This window comes from Lemur catta, chromosome 17 (assembly GCF_020740605.2).
Source record: "Lemur catta isolate mLemCat1 chromosome 17, mLemCat1.pri, whole genome shotgun sequence".
NCBI classification, from domain to species: Eukaryota; Metazoa; Chordata; class Mammalia; order Primates; family Lemuridae; genus Lemur; species Lemur catta.
In genome coordinates, this window is record NC_059144.1 from 40,463,573 (window position 1) to 40,487,061 (window position 23,489).

Genomic DNA, 23,489 nt, shown 5'->3' on the forward strand with positions numbered 1-23,489 from the left:
GGTGAATGCCTCACCTTAAGGAGGAGCGGGTACTTGCAGATCCTCTGAATCGGAGACAACAGGTAGCCCTCCAAAGGGATGTCCGTAGTCTTCCGGCCCCCCAGAAGCATGCAGCTCTGCAAAGGGACAGGAGAGCTTCATTAAAACTTGCCAAGGATGGCACAGACACATGGCCACCCTCAACTATGGGACACTCTCAAAGCAGCACAGCTATAGACAGTCACTTGGGAAGCAATTTAGCAACCCCTAGGAGAGATGAAACTGTGCGTATTCTACAACCCAGCACAAAGCCTAGCTTGGGAGTTGGTCAAGTACAGCCTGTGAGCCAAATCTTGCCCATTCCCTGTTTTGGTAAAGTTTTACTGGAACACAGCCACTCCATGACCATGTTGTCTATGCTTTCTAGCTATAATGGCAGAGTTAAGTTATTGCAACAGAAGCCATAGAGCCACAAAACCTAAAATATTTACTATCTGACCTTTTACAGAAAAGTTTGCCAACTCCTGGTCTAGAGAAACTTTCACATACAAACACAGGAAACAGGGACAAGGACATTCAAAACTCCCTTGTTTAAGATAGCAACAAATGGAAAGCAACCTAAACTCTATCAACTGAAGAATGGAAAAATACATTTGTATTTTTGCTTCAGTCTGTTTGTAGCAGATTTATATAACGGTACACCACATAGCAGCAAAGATGGGAGAACTAGGGCCATGCATAGTAACATGGATGAACCCCCAAAATGTACTCTTGAGCAAAAATGAAAAATAGAAGGATATGTATGGTGTGAACCCATTGATATAAATCCTTTAAAGACATGGGAAACAAAACTAGGCATTGTTTATGGAGAACATATATATAGCCCAATATGAAGACATGCATATGAAAGAAATGTCCCACATTCCAACGGGGGTTACTTCCGTGGAGGAGGATAATGGATTGGAAAGTGAATTGGGAATCTTTTTTTTTCTTTAAGAGACTGGGTCTTGCTCTGTTGCCCAGGCTGGAGTGCAGTGGTGTGATGTTAGCTCACTGCAGCCTCGAACTCCTGGGCTGAAATGATCTTCCTGCCTCAGCCTCCCAAGTAGCCACGATGACGGGCATGTGCCACCACATTAGCTAATTTTTTTTTTTTTTTTGTAGCAACAGAGTCTCACTATGTTGCCCAGGCTGGTCTTGAACTCCTGGCCCCAAGCAATCCTTCCGCCTTGGCCTCCCAAAGTGCTGGAATTACAGACATGAACCATCACACCCAGCTAAATTGGGAATCTTTACCTATTACTGAAAATATTCTATTTCTTTACCTGGGAGTAGGGTACATGAGTGCTAGCATATGAGTACCTACACTGTGGCTTGCAGAGTTTAAAGGCCAGCTCTGCCAGGAATAAAATATAGTTATAACTGCCACCCTCATCCCCAACCCCTGTCCACACCGATCAACCCAATGTCTTCCATATCAAAACTTCCTGTAGCCCCCTTGGCTCTGTTTATTCCATGCCCCCTGCCTAAACCACTTTCTCTTCCCTAATAACAACATGGTCATCATCCATTACTAACGCTGACTGAGAGCTAACCATGTGCCCAGCAGGCCACAAGGGCCCTACTGCTGACCACCAAGCACCCTATCAACTTGAAACTATTATGATTATGTCCATGTCACAGCTCAGACCATTGGGGTTTGAGAGGCTTAGTTTTTCACCCCAAGGCCATCCCAGGAAAAGTGAGCCACAGAGGTGGGATCTAGGAGCCAGGCACGCTAACACAGAGCCTGGGCTTGGAACCACGATGCCAGGCTGCCCTGCCCCCAAGCCCACCCACGTGCCAAGGCCAGCCCAGCCACCCCACCTGCTCTCAATTCCCCAGGCTGCTTCCTCCTGGAGCCGCCGTAGGAGGTCATTTGTCCCATGCAGCTATTAGTCACATTACAGATCCTGTCTTCTCCTTTAGGAGAGGCTCCAGCTTAAGAATCCGTTTTTGTTTGGCAGGAACCATGAGTTACATGGCCTGGGTCCCTAGGGCTCACTGCGTGCCCATTATGGATAAGTGAATGAATTAACAAACTAACAAATGAAGAAACCGCCAGCAATCCCGCAATGAAGGGGTCTCGGGTCCCTCCTCAACACCCCCTGAACAGACTGGACATCAATTGGGACTTATGGGAAAAGGGATTCCCATCCCATCATTCATTTATTCATTCATTCACCAAATACACACTGTGTGCTTACTATGTGCTGTGCACAGTTCCAAGCACCAGGGATCTGCCCAACTAAACAAATTTCCTGCTTATATTCAAGTAAAAATACAATAAGACCAGAGAACATTGATCATGTGCCCACCACAGGCACCAAGACCTCACCCAAGTCCCAGAGCTGCTTCCATTGACTTTCGGGGAACCTAACAAGCTCTCTTCTTGAAGCAGCAGGATCCTGGGGACCCCGGGTCCCTGCTCTGGCTGAGCTGCGCAGCCTCCATCCCTGTGTCTACCCCTGGCACAAACAGGGAATCAAGGCTGCGGCAGCTGGGAGATGCCAGGCCCGACACTGCTCACACTCAGGCCTTTGTCCTCTGAGCCAGCGCTTGCCACAAGCTGCCCTGGTGATGTCAGCTCTGGGCAGAGAAGGGGGAGCTTGTGGGTGGGGGTGTGCTTTCCAGAGCCCCCAGGGCTTGGCAGGAAAAGGGCCCACTTTGTCCAGGATCAAGGAGTTGTCACAAGACAGTCACAGCCACCAACGACACTTCTCCCCAAACACTCCAGATTGTTGCTTCATTTTATTTTCTTAAAAAAAAAAAAAAGCAAACACACACAGAGCTTGCATTCACTATTCTCTTATTACACTTCAGGCACTACCGGGAAGAACTTTTGAAAATCATCTCCTTAAACCCTCCTAATCCAGGTGTCTCAGGTGTCAACCTCATGGTCTTCCCGATTTCCCAGTGGCAGCAGCCCCCCCACCCCCGGGCTGTCCTAGGTCCTCCTTTCTGTCCACACTCGCCCCATGCCTCATCCCATCCTGACCCATGGCTGAAGCACCACCTTTATGCTAAAAATGCTCCGGTTTCTATCTCCAGCCCGGCCCCTTCCCTAAAACTCCAGACTTGAATCTCAGACAGCCTTTCAGACATCCCCACCTGGAGGCGTCTCAGGCATCTTAAACTCATGCATCCCAAAGGTGATGTTTTACTTGGCTCTTATACCTGCTCCTACCCCAGCCTTCACCATCTCAGGAAAATGCGATTCCATTCTTCCAATTGTTTGGGCTCAAGATGCCAGAGTCACCTTTGACTGCTCTTGTTCATTTATACCCCAAAGCCAACCATGAGGCAGATTATGTCAACTGGGCCTTCAAACTCCACGTGAGTCACACCTCTCCTACCACTACACCCTGTTCTTGGCCATCACCTCCTGCCTAGACTGCTGCAGTAGTCCTACAGCGGGGCGAATGGTGATTCCCAAATGCTGTGCCCACCCAAAACCTCAGAATGTGACCTTATTTGCAAACAGCCTTTTGAGGGAGTGCAGCCCTGCCGACACCTTAATTTCAGACTTCTGGCCTCCAAGACTAAGAAAATATATTTTGTTGTTTTAAGCAACCCTGTTGGTAGCAACTGTTACTTTAGCCCTAGGAAATGTATACAAGCCTCCTCCCTGGTCCCTCACGTGTAATCACGGGAGCCTTTCAGAATGCAAAGCAGTCCAAGTCGTCCCTCTGCTCAAACCCCACCCCCCATGGCTTCCCATCCCACTCAGAATAAAATTGACATTCTTTAAAGTACTGCCACATGCTCCAACAGGGGTGATCCCACAGACAGTATGGTGAGCAAAATCAACCAGACACAAAAGCATCGGTATGATTCCACTCAGGTAGAATTCTAGAACAGGCAAAGCTCACCTTTGGTAAGAAAAATCAGCACAGTGGTTACCTTGGGGCAAACAGAGGCATGATTTGGAAGGGGCATGAGGGAACCTTCTGGAATGACAGCAATGTTCCAACTCTTGACCTTGGTGGTTCCAAGACAGGGAGTAGATATATGTAAACATCCATGATCCCATGAGTACATTTACTGCATGTATATTCTACTTCAATAAAAAAGCTATTTAAACATCTCTGACTCTTTCTATTGACTAAATGCTCCTTCATTATCTGGCTTCTTTAAATCTTTGTGACCTCATCTCCTCCCACTTCTCCTCTAGTGCCATTCACTCTAGCTACCCTGGCCTTCTTGCCATTCCTCAGACACACTCCTACCTCAGGGCCTTTGCACTTGCAGCTCCTCTACCTAGAATGCTTTCCAGACACCCCTTGCCCCTCTCTCTCTCTCTCTCTCTTTCTCTCTCTCTCTCTCATTCTATCTACATCTCTGCTTAAATGTCACCCAAGATATAGTTTTCCCAAACAGCAATCTAAATAGCAGCCACCACCTTAACTCCCTCAAATATATCCTGTCATTCTTAACTTACTTTATTTCTTCCAGATAACATCACATGGGATATCATTTAAGTCTCCCCCAACTAGAATGGATACTCCATGAGAACAGGGACTTTTTCCTGCCTTGTTCACTGTTGTATTCCCGGGACTTAGAATGAACCCTGCTGAGTGATAGGTACTCAATAAGAAATTGTTGAATGATTAAATAAATAAATCATCCCCATTGTACAGACAAGAAAAACTGAGGCAGAGAAAGATAAAGTCATTGCCCCATCACCCAGCTAGCGCACAGCACATCATGAATGGAAGGCCAGATCCTGTCTGTTCCCAAAACCTTAACATCCCATAACTGACTCACGACAGCTCTTCTGCAGGTGGCCAAAAGCTGGGAGACGCCGGCAAGGAGGGAGACAGATGGTACATATGCTGGCACCCCACACGCCCTCCTCTGCCCAGCCCGGCCCACCCAGCTGCTGCTAGGAAAATGGCAGTTTGGCCCACCAGGAAGACGGCACAAGAGAGAGAAAGGAAAATCTGCCCTTCCCTTCCCATGCCCTTGCACACACCTCCCGGCATCTTCCTGCTTCCCAGGACCCAGCTGAGCCCAAAGGGACACCCTGAGATGGGGAGCCCGCGGCCAGGGAGCCCAGAGCCCAGGCAGCAGGGGCCATGGCCGGGTGGTGCTGCCTGCAAGTCAACAGTCACCGCAGAAACGTGGCCGACTCTGTCCACACGTGGTCTCACGCTAGCCTGACTTCATCTTTGCATCCTACCTAAACTATTTTACAAATGTAAGTGCAAAAATGGAAATGTGAAGATGCAGATACCAGCTATGAAAAGCATCAGTCCTAAAAGCTTAATTCACTTGAGACAAAAATGGAAACCAGTCAGCCAATTTGCCCTTCCTCAGATGCTCACTGGAACCAGGCCAAGCAACGTGAAATCACTTGTGAGGGAAACACACAACATTTTGCATCAAAATTCTGGAAGTACTTTGTCGGAGAGACTGTGCATTAAGAAGAAGTGCAATGAGGAATTTTATTATACAGTTTAGCTCTCTGGGAATACAGCTAACACTCCTTATGCTACGTCAGTTAATTGTTCTACTTGCGTGCGCTGAATTCTGCATGTGCTGTGGGGAAAACAAACAGCACGGGTGGAGAAACGCCTGTGACTCAATGAGAGGAGATTTAGAGGTGAAAGGCTGGAATCGGAGCCCATGATAAGCTCAATCACATTTCAAGTACAGACCCTTAGCATGTCACTTAATATTTTGGTGTCATCAAAGTCACCTGTGGCAAAGGCTATGCAGTAACCCCTAATGTATTCTTCTTCCACAACAACAGAACTTTTAGACAGCTGCCCAGAACAAAGCCTATATTTCCCAGCCTCCCTTGCAGTGAGATGTGGCCATGTGACTAAGTTCTGGCCAATAAGATGTGAGCAGAAGAGATGCATGCAGTTTCCTGTTATGCCCTTAAAAGGAAAACGACATGCCCTCCTTCCCACCATTCCTGCACCCACCACCTGGAATCAGGGTGTTTGAGAGGCCGTCTTAGACCATGCCCATGAGGCTCATACTCCAGGAACTTGGCCCCTGACACTGGAGCCCCTATACCAGCCCCAGGCTGTCTACATCCACATTGTTCACATGTGGGAGAAATAAATGTCTACCTTGTTTAAACCACTGTTACCTGATATGTCTACAAAGCACACAAATGTATATTTTAACTCATACACAACAGACAGTGGTTTGGAAGGCTCAAAGGGGGTCACAAATGAGAACCTGTTTTGCCCATAAGTGAAGCACCATGGATGTCTACTGGTTTTCCTTACCAACACCCATTTATTCCCAACTCACTTACCTGCATTCCCATAAATGCAAACCAACTGTCTCTAGGGATCCACTGCACCCTTAGGCCCCACCATATGGGTGGACCTGACCCCGCCCTCCATCTCCAGAAGTGACCAATCAGAATACCACCCAATCCCCCTGTCAAGGGCAACTGGTTCAGGGAGAAGGTTTTGAGCCAAGGTGAGCCAATGAGCTTCAGACTCAGGATTTTTGCCGTTACTATGAGGAAAGAGGAGCTCCCTTCAGCCTGGAGTTGCTGAGCTATGAGAGATACAAGCGTGGAGCTGCGGGGGGCCACACTGCCACCACTTGGGGATAGCCTGCCCGGGAATGGAGCCAAGGCAGGGAAAGGCAGAGCCAAGAGATACATTCCTGATGACGTCATTTGAACACCCAGACTCTACATGTCTGAAGCCTCTCAGGACTTAAACTTCCCAGAAAAGTAAACCACTGAATTCATTTTTGGTTTTTCTGTTGTTGTTGTTTTGCTTAAGCCAGTTTTAATTGGTCTTTCTTTCACTTAAAATTAAATAATTCTAATAATATTAGTAATCCTCATGATAATAATCCCAATAATAATAACAGTAATGATAATTACTTTTATTGCTACCACTTTTATTAGAACCATTACTTTAGACCAAGCATGGGTGAAGTTGACCGTAATCCAGCCCTCTGTCTCTTTTTATAAATAAAGTTTTATTGCAACACATCCGCCATATATTATTTATGGCTGCTTTCATGCTACAACAGCGTGAGTTGAGTTGCCAAGACAGAAACTAAATGGCTGGCAAAACCAAAAACATTCACTAGCTGGCCATTTGTGGAAAAGGGCTTCAGACAGGAGATGGCCCCAGCTGAGGAAGGATCCGGCGTCACGGGGCAGCATGAAGTTCCCTGTGCCCCGAGACCCCCCAGGCTGAAGCAGAGTGGGAGGGGAGGGCAGGCCAGGGCTGACGGTCAACTTACCAACAGAAAGGCGCGCACAGTGGGGATCTTGTTCAGCTCCACCAGCAGCCTCAGGGCCTTCTCGTGGTTGCTGCAATATTCCTCGTACACGCAGAACTTGTCCTTCTGCAAGACAAGGACAGGGCCTGTGGGAGACAGGTCACAGCAGGAAGGGAGGTGCCCGGAGATGTGCCAGCAGCTGCACTGGCAGGAACGGGCTACCCCAGGCCCCAGAGGGCACGCACAGCGAAAGCGTCTCCCTCTCCACTCACTGCGGGCCGCCCTGCTTCGACTCCTGCCCCAGTTCTGCACCCAGCGGCACAGCCCAGGGGTCCCGAGTGCCGACTCAAGCCAAGCAGCCTGGGCTTGAACCCTGGCTCTGCATTTCCTAACTGTGAACTTGGGCAGGTTACCTGACCTCCCTGTGCCTCAGTTTCCTCATCTGTATGGCGGAGTTAATAGAAGTCCCTAACTCATGGAGTTGTTATGACATGGGGGGTAGCTCTGTTGACTTCCAGATGCCCCTGAGCCCAAAGCTGGACTCTTTCCAGCCTAGAGGTCACCTGTGGGTCACCAGGTTCGTAACCATCAATCAGGGTTTCCGGAACTAGAAGGGACAGGAGTCTTCGTAGCAGGAAACTCTCAACTGAGCATTCTTGGTTCCAAACAACCCACAGAACCCGCCAAACCCCAAACAAGGATGTCCTGGGTGAGGCCACTAGAGGAGGAAGGTCTGCAAGGCTCGACCCTGGATGCAAGAGGGGAGGCTGGGGTAGGGGGACAAGAGACTGAAGCAGCTCGGAAGGAAGAGGTGGGTCTGCAGGGCAAGCAGCTCGTCTTGTTTCTAAACAAGCCACCAGGCAGCCTTCCAGCGGAGGCTGCAGGAAATAGGAAACCAAAGAGAAAAGAAAATGGGCTTGAGAGTCATAAGCTCACTCCGGGGCTCCGCGTGCACCGTCTGGGCAGAGAGTCTGAGCAGCAAAGAGCCTGTGGCCAGCGCAGTGCTGTGTGCTCAGCAACTGGCACAGGCTGCCCTGCTCTCTCGGAACAAGGTCAACTCACTCACCCCTCACTCCTCACGGTGGTAATGACTGTAGGAGACCCATTTCCACATGGGAAAACCAAGCCAAAGTCATTTGCCCGGGGTCTCACAGCTGGAGAGGTGGCAGAACCAGGATTCCAACTCTCTTAACCCGCACGCTGCTGTCCAGCTCAAGGATACACGCAGCCGTGGGAAGCAAACACACAGAGTGCAAATCTCAAGCCGCAAATCCACAGACTAAGCTCCAAGGGGCACTGCGGTATAATAGTGAGGTGCACACAGTCACTCTGGAAACCCGCTCCACGCTCCCTAAGTAATGGGTAACCTTGGGCAAGTTGCTTCGCCTCCCTAGGCCTTGGTTTCCTCATCTATAAAATGGACATCATAACTAGCTGCCAACACTTAGGTTGCTGGAGGATGAAATAGCTTCATATATGTAAAATGAGTAGAAAAGGGCCTGGCACACAATAAGCACCACACTAGCTACGAACATAAATACAATTAACAAACACCAATCCATGGGGAAAAATACCAAAACAATGTTACAATCGCCCAAAGTATGCACACACATACACAAACTACAAGACAAGCCATCGTGATGCATGGTCCAAGGAACCACCAAACAGTCTCACGCATTACACCACACGAGCTATGTGCTCCAAATAACACCACCACCATCAGTACGCACAGAAACATGCACTGAGTCACAACCACAACCTGTTCACCAAGTACCTGCAACCCAGTGAGATGCCGACACACACACACACAGAGCAGGGAAGGAGAGGAAGGGACCCCCGGCCTCCCCCACACTGCCCAAACAGACCTTTTTCTATTTCCACTTGCCTCAAACGAGATTAAGGGACCATCAAAGCCAAAGGACATGGGTGAGGAGAAGCCACAGATGAAACCACGTGGGGGCTGCCGGGCATATCTGGAGCCCGGGCCTCAGCTGCAGACTACGGAGGGGCAGGCTGCAGGGCACAGGGCAAGGAGGAAAGTGAATTTCCTTGCTGTGGGTGACAGGGACTGGCCTGTGTTTGGGACCCTGCTCCTGCGGAGGCCTGCAGGACTGTAGAAGGAAGGCCAGGCTCCAAGTGCAGGCACATGAATGACAGTAGGAGGTCTCCGCCATATATAATGAGTTTAAAGAAAAAAAAAAGTCCCTCTTCAGCCAAGAGACCTGGGCTTCCTCTGGGCCTACAGACCCCACTATGAGTGCTGCTCTGAGACACGACACTGAAAGCCCCCAGGACCACTCTCACCAACCGCTACCAGCATCAACCTTGTAAGTATCAAGTGCGGGTTCTGCAGCCAGACTATCTAGAGTCACAACCCGAATGCCCTCATCACCAGCTCTGTGACCTTGGGCAAGACAAAGCCTGTCTGCATTCTCATCTATGAAGTACAGGCAATAAAGGCATCCTCAGGATAAGGTTCTGTGAGGATTAATAGGTGAATTTATATTAAGTGCTTGAAACACTGTATAGTAAGTGCTCCCTAAATATTGGCAAGTGTTATTGTTGCCATTATTGCCATCATTATTATTTCAGAAAATTCATTATCCCATTGGTGAATCGCTCTGTGACAGGGTAGGGTGGTCGGTGGCAAAGAAAGAGGCCAGCAGAGTGAGCAGGAAGGTCCGGGGAAGGCCACCGGGGAAGGCACCAGGCAGATTCTGAGAAATACGGTTTCACTTCTCATTCAAGCACTGTCCTCCCCCAACACCCCAGACTGTGGGCTCCATGGGGGCAGGGTTTGCATCTGTCCAGGTCACTGCTGTGGTGCTAATGGTGACAACAGTCACTGGCAGAGAGCAGACTTCGCGACTGTTTGATGAATGAAGACAAGAAAACAGAGGAAGGAAGAGAACTGAGAGTGGCCTGATGGCTCCTCACACCAGCTACGTGCTTCGTCCCAGGGTGACCCCACCCCACCCCTAGCATGTGAGGGGTGAGCATGTGAGCATGTGACCCAGGCAAAACCAATCAAAGAGCCCCCTGTCCTAGCAACAGTGGCCACGTGACCCCAGCTGGGCCAATGAGAGCCCTCATGGACTCACGCTGGAATTCTTAGGAAGAGAAGCTCTCTTTGAACGGTTGAACCTCTGCCACCATGTGAGGCATGTGCCCCACACACCACTTCCCACCCTCCAAGAATAAAATCAACACAGAGAAAAGCAGAGCCCAGGGACAGAGAATGACCAACTTCTGAGAACTTCATGTAAGGTCCTGGATCCAACTATGCCTGAGGCCAACACTCTCTGAACATTTTTCACTTATATGTGCCAATAAAGTCCTTTTTTTGTTTAAGCTTGAGTTGGGTGTTTTTGTCACTTGCAGTGAAGACCGTCTTGATACAGGCACACTCTGAAAGTGGGAAGAAAATGAGAGACATGGGCCCAAGCTTTGTGAAGGGACATGGGCTTCCTGTCCATGTCCATCTGTACCATGAAGGGGCTGGGCCAGAAAGCAGGGGCAGAGCTGTTTCTTCCCACACGCCAACCCATCAATGGTAGTGCTGGCTGGAACACTGGTGAGAAGGTTCTGGAGCCCCACAGGGAGCCCAGAAATAGAGTGCTGTGATTGATTAGTGATGTCTGCACAGATGCAGGAGAGGGGAGCAAGTGATAAGATTGCCACAGGTTTGTCATTCCTCATCCCCTGAGCCCCTTCTCTGACACAGCCTGCAATGTCATCCTCTCCTTCAGCCCCGGGAAAGGGAAGGGGCCCAAAGCTTGAGGCTTGGAGAAGTTAAATTTAGCAAATGACAACATCCTCTCTTCAAATCCATGCCCAGTTCAATCACTCCCATGTCCTTTCATCGAGCCTGACCCCAGCTGCCTGTCAGGCCCAAGATCCTGCAAATGTAGAAATGCTGCATTTGACAGCTCACAGTCCAAGTGTTCAATTTCCTCCTAGGGGCCCCACAGGGGGCTTTGATTACTTTGCCAGAAAGAAAAGGACACACAGTTGCGCATACACAGATGTGGTGGGCGGGGAACTTGTGGCTGTGGGTTTGGGGTGTGAAGGCGGAGAGGGGACAGTTGCCAGCTGGGGACAGCCAGGGGAGGGGATTTAGCCCCAGGGAGGCCTCATGGATTGTCAGAGGTGGTATCTGCTGTCCGCAGGACCTGGAGGTGACACTGGCTCCACAGAGACCATCTGCTCCAAACCACTCATGTCACGGCCAGAAAAGCTGAGACCCAGAGAAGGGAGAGCGCCGGCCCGTGCAGACACCTCCTCCAGTACGGAGGGGAGCAGGAGAGTCAGGTCCCAACTCTTCAAGGGTCTCCCCACCCTGGCATTCACCCACCCACACAGCTGCAGGGAGTGGGGATGAAAACAGAAGTTAAACCATACGACCCCCAAGTTTCAAACCTCTGATGGCTTCCTGTGACTCTTAGAATAAAATCTATGGTCCTGGCCTTGGCCCACAAAGCCCTACTGATCTGTTCCCCCACCATAATGTCCCTAAACTCTGTCCTCCACTCTCTGCTCTGCCCACACTGGAGCCCAATGTGCCCAGCTGGCTCCCAGCTCAAGGCTCTGCCCTTTCTTCCCTCAGGCGGAACACTCTCCCCCAGGATCATCGCACCTCCCCACCTCGAAGAGGCTGTGCCTGCTGAGGGTGGCCAGATAAAACACGGGACGCTCAGTGGAAGTCTAATTTCAGATACACAACAAATAATTTTTCAGTATAAGTATGGCTCAGATATTGCAAGAGACATACACTAAAAAATGATTTGATGTTTACCTGAAATTCAAATTGACTTGGGTGTCCCTTGTTTTTACTTGCTAAATCTAGCACCCTGTCGCTGACCTCCCAATTTAAAGCAACCTCGGCCAGAGTCGCTCCTCACCACGTCTGCATTTTATGTTATTCATGATCAACATCGTCATCTGAAATGACATTGTCTGTTAACTTAGCCTCTCTCTCTCCAGCCTATGAGCCTCACGGCAGCATCCTCCGAGCCTAGTACACAGCCTCGTACACAGCAAGTGCTTAATACGTATTTCAGGAGACATTATCATGTAAGATGGTGAAAATCATAGACTCTGGAACTGGAATGTGTCAGCTCAAATCCTGGCTCCGACACTTACTAGCCGTGTAAGCTTGCACTATGGTCTAAGCCTCGGTTTCCCCATCTGTAAAATGGGTATGATAGCAGTGCCGACCTTTAAAGGCTGTTATGAAATTTTACTGAATTAATATACATAAGGCACACAGAACAGAACCTAGCACAAAGAAAATGTTCCCTCAGTGCTAGTTTGTGATGAACTCGGTAGCTGGTGGTTGGGTTTGGGGTAAGGAGGTGGGGATTCTTCCCCTGTCCCCTGACTGAGGCAGCAGCAGAGGGCTGCGCTGGGAGCCAGGGCCCCTTCCGCTCCTAGAGAGCCTGTCTGCAGAGCTCTGTTCCCAATTACCACCTCGCCAGCCCAGATGCTGCCTGGGCTGTGGGAAAACGTTTCCAGGCAAGGAATAAACAACCCTGGGAACGGGGCTGGGCCCAGGCCGCTCTCCTGTGGGGCCGCAGTGGATGCTGTGGTAGCTGCTCAAATCCCCCGCCAGCGAGGGCAGAGAAACCCGCTCCCCCACACGCTGGTGGCAGACAATGGCCTCAGCTGAAGCCCTCCCCAGGGACAGCCCTCGGCCTAAGAGAGTGGCAGCCTGAGGTTTTACACCCATTCCTGGGGAGAGCCCACATCCAGTGACCGTACAGTGTGGGTGCAAAGGCCTCGCCCCCTCACTGCAACGCGCATGACCCGAAGGGCCATCCCAGCTCCAGACATGGTTCCAACAGGATCGTCTGAGGTCAGGGTAGAGCTGTGCAGCCTCCCCTCCCGCTGCTTCCAAGAGGCCACCTGCACACACATCTCCAGCTTCCAGAAACCCAGCCTCCAGCAGCGGCTGCCTCTAACACTCCTGAGACACAGGATGCAGGAGGCAGTAGCGTCCTCCATGAGCCAGGGGGGAGGGGCTGATGATTTTAGTTTTTAAATTAAAAAGATGATTTTAAATTAAAAGGCACTGAATCACACACTAGGAAAGCTGGCTCCTTTTCCAACTGTTCCACTTAGCTCAAGCAGGGTCTCAGTGAGGAGTGATGTGACATTCGTACCAGTCTACACTCGTGAATCTCCCTTTCGATCAAACCGAAGACAGGCCTCGGGCTGAGAGGCACAGGTGGGCACGAGTTTCTAGACAGAAGGCAGTAACACCATTTGGTTTCTATCGCATTTATTTTTATGATTATCTTATATTTATAGCAGAGACATTCATTTTCCATTTCTAACAATGATGCGAATCTCCCTTTTTAAATAAGTTTATTTAAGGAGTTTTAAAGTGAATCGATTATTTAAAGAATTAAACAATAATACAAAGGCTACCAGGTACAGCAAAGATCACAAACTCAGCGTGTGATCAGTGCAGTGAAGAACACTGGCTTAGCCACGAGGAAGGTGCGAAGCCCCAAGGCCACCTCCCCCAGACAGCCTTCCCGGCGCCCTCGCTGGGAAAGTGCCCACAGCTGTCACTCATGCAGCATCAGCGCAGTGCTGGGCCAGCTCATTCCGTCCTCCCGACAGCCAAGGCAGGTACTGTCATTACCCCCATTTTACAAAGTTGGAGACTGAGGCCCCAAGAGGTGAGGTGACTTGCCCAGGGTCAGCAGCAGAACAGGGGCTTGACCGTCAGCTGTTGGCTCTAGAAATAAGCCCTCGCTCTTTCCTCTGAACCCGAAGGGGAGACGGTCCCTCCCACTCTTTTCATTTTCCTATGCAAACACGTTCACCGAACCCTGTGACCACTCACCCCTCTCACCACCTCCACTGCCACCTCGCTGGTCCGAGGCACCATCTGGGACTTGGGAGGGTGGCCTCTTAGCTGGTCTCCCGCTGCCTCCTTCCCCCCCACACCGATGCTCCCTCCCAGCAGCAGAAGGGCCCTCTCAACCCAAAGTGGACCACAACCCAACACCTCCGCTGGCACCCACCCCGCCTGTGCCCCATCACATGCTCTTATTTATCCTTGTCAAACACAGAGAAGTGTCCACTACATGAACTGGAAGATAGCGTCTGACATTTACTGAGCCCTATGCATGTGTCGGGAGCTGTTCTGAGCACTCTCCTGGCATCTCACTTAATCCTCACCATAACATCACGAGTTCATACCCACTTCACAGGCGAGGACACTGAGGCAGCACAGACCACTTAGAAAAACTTGCTGAGAGTAACACAATTACTGAGTAGCTCAGCAGCCTGGCCAGCAGTGCCTCCCCTCTGACCACAACATGAGACTGTCCACTAGGCTGTAACCCTGAGGACAGAGCTACACAGGCCCTGTCATCCTAGGCTCTGACCACTAAGATGTGATCCCTTGGAGAAGTGAGTTAGAGCTGATGATGGTGATGATGATGATGATGATGATGATGATGATGATGATGATGATGGTGGTGGTAAGAGCTAGCATCGACCAAGCACCCACCATAAGTCAAAGTTTCTCTACCTCAGCACTGCTGACATTTGAGGTCAGATAATTCTCTGTCACGGGGGGTGTCCTGTGCATTGTAGGGTATTTGGTGGCATCCTTGGCCTCTACCTACTAGAAGCCAGTAGCACCCCTCCCCCTAGGGTTGTGACAACCAAAAATGTCTCCAAACATTTCCCAGTGTCTCATGGGGGACAGCTGCCCCTGGCCAAGAAGCCCTCTTCTGTGCTCAGCACTTCTCTGCTTCTTCATCATCAGCCTAGGGAGGAGGCATGACCATCCCTATTTCTTAATCAGAGGAGGAAACTGAGGTTCAAAGAGGCGAAGGAGTTTGCCCTCCCCTGAGGAGGGGCCCAGGCAGTGCAGAGGAGAGGGTATGGACAAGCAGTTGCCTTCCCTCCTGCCACCCACAGTTGCAAGGCAGTCAGGAATCCCAAGGGGAGACTCTGTGACCAGCGGCCCAATTGGGCACCCAAGGATAAGACACACTGCGCTGGCCAGTGGGTGGCCGGACTCAAACCCAGGTCTGTCTGATGCCAAGTGCACCTTCTCAGCCACTAGCTGCTCTGTTGGTCATTTTGTGGCAGAGGGGCCCCGCCAGGCCAGGAGGTCCAGGACCCCAGGATACAGTCACTCAGCGGGGGCCACACTCTATGTGAAAGTGAGGGAGAGGAAGGTGCTAGAAATGCCCAGTCTGCAGGGTCTCTACCTGCTCACTACGGTTGTTCCACCTCCCAGACAGGCCTCCAGAGGAAGCTGGTCAGGGGCGGGTGGAGCAGGAACCCGGGGGAGGCCCACTTCTCAAAAGCTGCAGAGTCCACCCGGGCTGCAGCACCGTACTCACGAATCTTAAGAAAACGTTCCCAAGTTCATGCTGAGACTGAGGCTCTGGGTGTAAACAGTACTCCAAGGCGGCCAAGAAATCCTTATGAACTTCCAGGATATCTTCGATGTTAGAGAACAGGATCTGTGAGGAAAAGTGAGGCCGAGGATAGAGTTAATCAAAGCACAGAGGGAGAGCAAAGCAGAGCATAAAAAACATATAACCCCCAGTGTAGGTGGAGTTGTAGTAAAACAGGCACTCTCAAACACTGGAACCAGTTTACCGCTAATAAAAATAATCATTATAACAAAAATATTGCCAACATTTACTAATTAGGATTAGTGATTAATCTTGTGCTAAGAATTTTATGTGCATTTATGGCATCTTATCCTCACTATCAGTCTGTGAGGTGGAAACTATTATTATATTATCCCCAATTTATAGATGAAGAACTAAGGCTCAGATAAAATAAGTGACATTCCCAAGGTCACACAGTCCAGTAAGCAGCAGAACTAAGCTTCACACTTAGTATGCAGACATTCAGCACAACTGGTGTGTCCAACCACAGGATTGGTTTTTAAAATGATGAGCATACTTTCATGTACCTGCTAAAACGATGTAGTACAAGAAAATACAACAAGGAAAGATGTTTGAAATACGTTGTTTGAACTCCCAAAAACAATATATGAGATTGCCTATTTCCCCATGTCAGTCTAAAAGTTTAAAATACACATACAATTTGATTCAGCAATTCTACATTTTAGAATTTAACCTTTTGGGCTGGGCACAGTGGCTCACGCCTGTAATCCCAGCACTCTGGGGGGCTGAGGCAGGAGGATTGCTTGAGCTCAGGAATTCAAGACCAGTCTGAGCAAGAGCAAGACCCTATCTCTACTTAAAAAATAGAAAGAAACTAGCTGGACAACTAAAACTATATAGAAAAAATTAGCCGGGCATGGTGGCTCATGCTGTAGTCCCAGCCACTTGGGAAGCTGAGGCAGGAGGATTGCTTGAACCCAGGAGTCTGAGGTTGCTGTGAGCTAGGCTGATGCCACGGCACTCTACCCAGGGCAACATAGCAAAACTCTGTCTCAAAAAGAAAAGAAAAAAAAAAAAGAATTTAACCTTTTGATCACTCTTTTCCAATTAGGGGCAATTTTGCCCCCCAGGGTATATGGCAACGCCTAGGGACATTTTTGGTTGTCATAAATTGGTGGGAAGAGGGGAAAGTGCTACTGGCATTTCATAGACAGAGGCCAGAGATGCTGCTAAGCTTTCAACAATGCACAGGACAGCCCCCCAACAAAGAATCATCACACCCGAAGTGTCAACAGTGCCAAGGCTGACAACTTAGTGGTGGGTCAAATACATACACTGCAGCCTATTCACAGTAGCAAAAGACTGAAAACAAGCCAAATGTCCATCAGCAGGGACTGCTTAGTTAAGTTAAAGTTAACGAATTCCACATACTAGAATACTATTCAGCCTGTAAAAAGGATCTGTAGATCTGTATACACAGATATGGAATCCCACAATTGTTAAGTGTGGGGAAAAATCAGATGTCAAACAGGGTTCCAGGTTGGGCCTATTTGCATAAACTAACACACAAAAAAAGGCCACTCCAATCCACGCTGGTAGAACCAGAAAATTCTGGGGACATCTGGGGACTTCTAGGGAAGACTTTCTTTTTACTTTAGGTCCTTTTGAATTGCATAAATTATGCCTTTTACTTTTTTTTTTTTTTAAACAAGTGCATTCTTTAACTTTTGAAGGAGACACGTGATTCAAAAATCAAACATAGCAGAATGAATACAGCGAGCAGTTTTTCGCCTATTCATCAAGCATTTACTGAATACCTACTATGTGCCAGGCACTGGCAGAGCCCCTGAGGATGCAGCAGGGAACAGACACGTCCCTGCTCCCATGCAAGTGACATTCTAGTGCAAGGAGACAGACAACAAATAAGTAAAACAGAGTTTTCGAGAGGGGAAGACGCACCAAAGACAAAAATATAACAAGGAGCCCCAGGATGGGTCAGAAGGAGAAGTTTGCAAATTCCAATGCCAAGGACAGTCACTCTGAGAAGGTGACATGTGAGCCAAGACCTGAAGGAATGAAGACTAACCCCATGAGCCCTTCATATGCACCAGAAAATCCACAGAGGGAGATGGTCTAAGGTGGGCGGGGAGGACAAGGGGCTGGAGCTCCCTGCTCAGTGACTGCAGGGTGTGAGAGGGCCAGAGGCTCCTCCGCCTCGACCTCGCCCTGGGGCTGCTCCCCACATGAAGGGGGTGCTCCCCACGTGAAGGGGGTGCTCCCCACGTGAAGGGGCTGCTCCCCACATGAAGGGGCTGCTCCCCACGTGAAGCAGCAGCAAGAGCCACCCACACTGGTTATTTTTCTCTCTCATTTTTTCCAGCTCACATGGTTGAATCAACTTATGTTAAAAGCACATGTGATACACTGTTGTTATATTTACTTCAAGGAATGGCTGCAAAATTTCAAAATAAATATTAAATATCTGTCTCCTGAGTGCATATCTGAAAGAAAGGAGAGCCTGTGCCCATCCAAAAGACACACACAAGAACGGTCCTAACTGCCAAAAACTGGAAATAACTCAAATGTGCAGCCACAGGAGAACGGGTAAGTGAACTGTGGTGCATTCATACCATGGAATACTACACAGCAACGGAATGAGCACGAGCCACAGCTACACGCAACAACACGGGCAAATCTCAGACCGTGAGCAAAGGGCATAGGACCCAAAAGAGCACACTTTGATGTTCTTTCAAGAACAGGCAAAACTAATCAGTGATACTGGAAGCCAGTGACTACCTTCAGGGAGGGAGGACTGACTGCGCGGGGACACGGAGGGCCCAGTCGGGGGCAGGAAATGTTCTCTGCCTTCACTGGGGTCATGTTACACACGTGTGTTCATATGGGGAAAAGTACCATGCTCAGTGCTTAGGATTTGCACTCTTTACTGTTATGGGAGTTACATCTCATTAAAAAGGCAACTTTTGGGGAAAACTTTAATAGGTTCAAGTTTAAAATCATAGTAAATAAATTTTAAACTATAATAGAATGTAGTAGATGAATGTAATAAATAAACAACAGGTGCTCAGTGACTATTTGGCAAGTGAACGAATGAATGAATGAATGAATGCATAAAGACCTTAGGTCCCAGGGCACACACACCCCACCCCCACACCAGCCATGCAGGGACCCTCAGCAAGACCCTTTGCGTCTCCAAGCCTCAGCTTTCTCAGGCAAAAAATTGGGCTTAGAATTGTCAATGTGCAAGGTCATTGTCTAGGTTACCCAGGAATCTGGGCGGAACATCTTCCTTGACCAGGTCCTTTGTGTGCTGTAAATGCTGGGCACCTTGGACACTCCCCCTGCCCCGTCTCCCCGTCTCCCCTTGGACCCGGACCTCAGAGCCCTGAGAACTGAAAGGCGGCTCAGAGAGTGAGATCACCTAGAAAGGCAGGCCGGGGGAGCCAGGCTGGGTCGGCCATGCACACAGAAGGCCTATTGATATCCTCCTCGAGCTCCCAGAGCCACGGCCAAGGCGAGGCCGGACCCAATTACTCATCAGCCCTGCCTTGACACTGGCTGCCCGGTGCGGGGGCGGGGGCAGGGCTGCCAGGAGCGGCGGTGGGAGTGCCAGGCTCCCAGGGGCACGTGGGAAGGGATTTTCCACTGGCTCCATGCCAGGGCCTGGCACGAGGAGGCTGGAAGACAGGGTGGTCACCCTGAGTGACGAGAGGAAACGGGAGCTGGGGAGCGGGCCCGGGGCAGATTCCTCCTGATCCCCCCACACACAGCCTGCTCACAGCATAGAGAGCCCCCGAGGGGCTGCAGGGAGAAGCTGGGGTGCGGCAGAGCCAGCAGGAGATGCGCCTCCCCCCTGCGCACCCTCTGAGCGTGGCCCAGGAAGAGCAAGGCACAAAGCAGCGGGGACGATCCGGAAAGGGGCCGGCCCAAGCGTCCACACCTTGACATTGTCCTCCGTGAGGCCCTTCTCCACGGAGTCCGCCACGTTCTGCCGGATGCGATGCAGGAATGCCTGCAGGAGAGAAGCAGAGAGGTGAGTGTGCAGCCTCTGACGCGTCCAAGGACAGCCCCACGGAAGGGTCACGAGTTCAAATGCCAGCTAGGACCTGGGAGGTGCCACGGTCCAGGCACGTGCAGGGAACGAGAGAAAACTCGCTCTGCTTACACGTCAAACACACTTGGATATCCCTCACTGCCCCTCAGTCGCCAGATGCTCACTGCGCATCCCCCGCGCCAGCCCCGTGCCGGGCCCTGAACAGACAGGGGGGAACAGCTCGGAGCCCCTGCACCCGCGGAACCTGCGACCCAAAGAGATACACTCGCACGAGCTTCGTCACCCAGGGGAACCTCTCAGACTGCAATTCGTTTCCCCTTTAAAAATTTTTTTTACAATTTAACTTCTGAATAATAACACATGAATATGGCTCAAAAGTCAAAAATATAAAATGTCAAAAACCCAAAAAGTCTCTCTCCTTACCCCCGCTCGCTACGGGAACCACAGCTACTAGTCTCTCGGGTATCCTTCCAGAGAATCTATGCAAATGAAAATATACACACATACGCATCTATTCCTGTGTTTTCCTCTTTTCATACAGCAAAAGAATAGCCACACACACAGGATGCCCTGCACCTGCTTCCTCCTCTTGATAAGGCTCAGAGATCTTTCCAGATCACTCCACAGGGAGCACCCTCGTTCTTTCTGACAGATGCCCGGGATCCTGCTCTATGAACACACCACAGTCCTTCTTGCCACTCTTTCTGGGGCCCCGGAACAGACCACTCACTTCTGTCCTCTGAGATGCAGCAGAGGGTGACAATAACAGGCACAGAGCCAGGGTGGTGCCTCTGGTGCACACCCACCTGGGGGGCCAGGAGGACAGGCGGCCCAGGATCACCAGAGGTTCTGATTTTTTTTTTTTTTTTGAGTGAAGCCAGAAACTAGGATTTTTAAAGCAGTCTCCTGGTTTGTAAGCATTGGTGAAAGAGCCTCTGTTACTACGAGGAACTGGATTTTAGGGGTTGAGCATGAAAGTGGGGGAGACCAGCATGGAGGGGTGCAGAGGGCCGGTGGGAGATGGGGGCCTGCCCTGGAGTGGAGTGGGTGGCACAGAGTGGCAGAAGGAAGAGCTGCCAGGGGGTGACCCATGGACAGGCTGAGGTGACAGGACGGATGTGGGGGAGGGGAGAGACATCAGAGTCAGCACCTGAGGGACACTGAGGCCAGCCGCCCGGCAGCGTTCTCTGCCTGGTTTGCCACAATTCCAGGACGTGGGGCCTGACCCCAGGTTAACCTGGCGACCACCACATGGAGACCCCTGGGAAAGGAATCCACGGTTCTGTCACAGCCACAGGGCCACGGTGAGCTGTGGGCCTGTCAGTCACCGGCCCTGCCAAGACTGATTACAGCGTGAGGCGTCCGGAGGGGGGCCCGGGTGCAGGTTAATTAAGAGCGTGTCTCATGCGACCACGCTTGTCTGGGGAGATCTCTGAGTGAATGCCTAGAGATGGCGGAGGCAGCCAAGACCGTGCTCGGGTCGGGGAAGCAGGGGCAGGTGGGCAGAGAGGAGGGTGGCCCTCCGCAGATGGCTGTCGGATCCTTTCCCATCACTGGAGGTGTCCCCGACTCCCCAATGGCATTCCACACACCAGGTCACAGAGAGGGAAGCTGGGGACACAGAGGAAGGCAACTTTGTCTCTGTCTACACAGAGTGCAGGGCAATCCCAGCCAGTCTTAGGACTTTGAATCCCATCTTTTTGGTGACGACCCCCAAGTTTATACCCTGAGCCTGGACCTCTCCTGAAATCCAGACTTCTCTCCACCTGGATGGCCAAGGCGCACCTCAAACTTAACCCGCCAACACCTAAGTCCTGATCCTCCCTCCAAACCCACAGGGCCCGGGCTCCTCCCGCCTGACCAACAGCGCCTCTGCCTTCCAGGGGCTCCGGACAAAACCCCAGTCACCCGGGACCACTCTCCTTCTCCCACACTCCACTTCCGATCCGTCAGCTTCACCTGAACAATACGGCCACTTCTCCCCACCTCCATGGCCACCTGCCAGTCCAAACCGCCATCCTTCTGCCTAGACTAACACTGTCACCTCCTCCTGGTCCCCCTCGCCCTCTCAAATATCTATTCTCCGCGCCCAACCAGAGGGATGCTTCTAAATATGTACATCGGCTCCTGCCAATCCATGGCCTTAAGCTGTCTATGGCTTTCCGCTGCACTTAAAATCCAAACCCAGCCCATAAGGCCCCCGTGGCCTTGTCCTTGTTAACCTCTCCGATCTCACCTCCCAGCACTCCATCTCCCTGGCACCTCAATAACCTTCAGCCACAACCTCATTCTAGATTCCATCTACCTGCCAAACACATTCCTGCCTCAGGACTTTTGCACATGCTGTCCCTGCAGGATGTTCTCCCCCACCCTGCCCTGGAGAGGCTCCTTCTCATGTATCAGGCCTTAGCTCAAATGTCACCTCCTCCAAGAGGCGCTCCTTGCCTTCACGCACTTTCTACCTTCCCATCTTACATTACAGGCCCATTTGCCAGGTGAGAAAATTGAGCTTAAGCAATCTACACCAGCTTCTAAGGGAAAGGCCAAGATAAGGGAGCACGGCTGGGATGAAACCTTAACCCCCCAGTCCAATAGCAGAGGTCAGATTTAAACTCATAAATCTTCCTCCTTCCTGCTGTGACCTCAGGAAAGTGTACTAGCCTCTCTGAGTCTTACTTTATTCTCCCCAGATACGGGGATCACAGTAATACTGTGCCTACTTTTCAGAATCTAATAGGATAAAGTGAACGGAAGCTCCATGGAAGGAAGGACCTTGCCTGTCTTGTTCACAGCTATACCCTCAGGGCCAAAAGTAGTGCCTGGCACAGAGTAGGCGCTCAACAATCAAAGGAAGGTATGGAATGTGCCCAGCACAGTGCCTGGCACATGGCAGGAGCTTCGACTCAGGCCCCTAGGAAGTTTGCTGATCTTGCTTTTGGAAGGGCAATGGGTGCAAGGGACAGGGACAGGCGTTCCTAGAGGATGTTTTAACAGGGCCTGGGATATAGATGGGAAGTCGGGTCTCCAGCCTCCCCACACTGGAGGGAGATGAAGGCGGCCTCGCCCAGCACAGCCAGGCAGGGAGGGCAGGAAGCCAGGCGTGCTCTGCTGGCCTAGATCGGGGCTTCCTGTCCGGGTTCTTCACACGAGCTCGGCCACCGCTATTGTGATGCAACAATGGGAGGCTCGGGCCACCCATGGAGGAACTGCAAACAAGCCAGCGTGACAGGCACCATGGGCAGCTTGTGACCCGGAAAGAATGGGCAGGCAGGGGCTCTGGGCCCAGCCCTCACGCTGCCCAAGGCACGACTGGCTTTTCCAGGCAGCACCAATGTCCTCTGCGCTGGCAGGGCTGGTTAAAGGGACCCTCCAGGGCGACTCTTTGTCCAAGGCTTGACAGCTCTGAAACGCTCAGGTCAAAAGCAGCTCTCATCTTGGAAACTTCCTTTAGACACAAGCCGGTTCTCAGGATTTCCAGGACTGCCTGGGAAACTCCTTCCAGACTAAGAATCTTTGTCTATGCCTGGACCACTTGTCCCCGCGTCTGCCCAAACCTGCTCTTCTTGCTATGAGGATGATGAGGAAACACATCAAGGATCAAGAAAAGGGCAGTGAAAAATATAACAAACACCGACAAACTCATCACTACCCAGCTTTGGCAAATCTTAACATTATGTCAAATTTGCTTAAAACCATTTGCAAAAAGAAATTCATCAAGTGTGGGGGTGCTGTTAACATTGTATATCTTCATCCCAGCCATGGTTACTCACGTCATGCATGTGCAAAGCCCCGTAAGTGTG

The 23,489-nt window shown here is 50.7% G+C and overlaps 1 protein-coding gene across 2 annotated transcripts in view; it reads right to left on the reverse strand.

The window, feature by feature from the left end:
- The window catches only part of PREX1 (phosphatidylinositol-3,4,5-trisphosphate dependent Rac exchange factor 1), a 161,133-nt gene that overhangs the window by 80,514 nt on the left and 57,130 nt on the right, over window positions 1–23,489 (reverse strand). For both annotated transcript variants that reach the window (XM_045529228.1, XM_045529229.1), the window contains exons 2-5: window positions 19,576–19,647; window positions 15,600–15,722; window positions 7,249–7,353; window positions 15–116 (exon numbers count right to left, since the gene is read on the reverse strand). In XM_045529228.1, coding sequence (XP_045385184.1) covers window positions 15–116; window positions 7,249–7,353; window positions 15,600–15,722; window positions 19,576–19,647 — 402 coding nt within the window. The remainder of the gene's footprint in view (window positions 1–14; window positions 117–7,248; window positions 7,354–15,599; window positions 15,723–19,575; window positions 19,648–23,489) is intronic.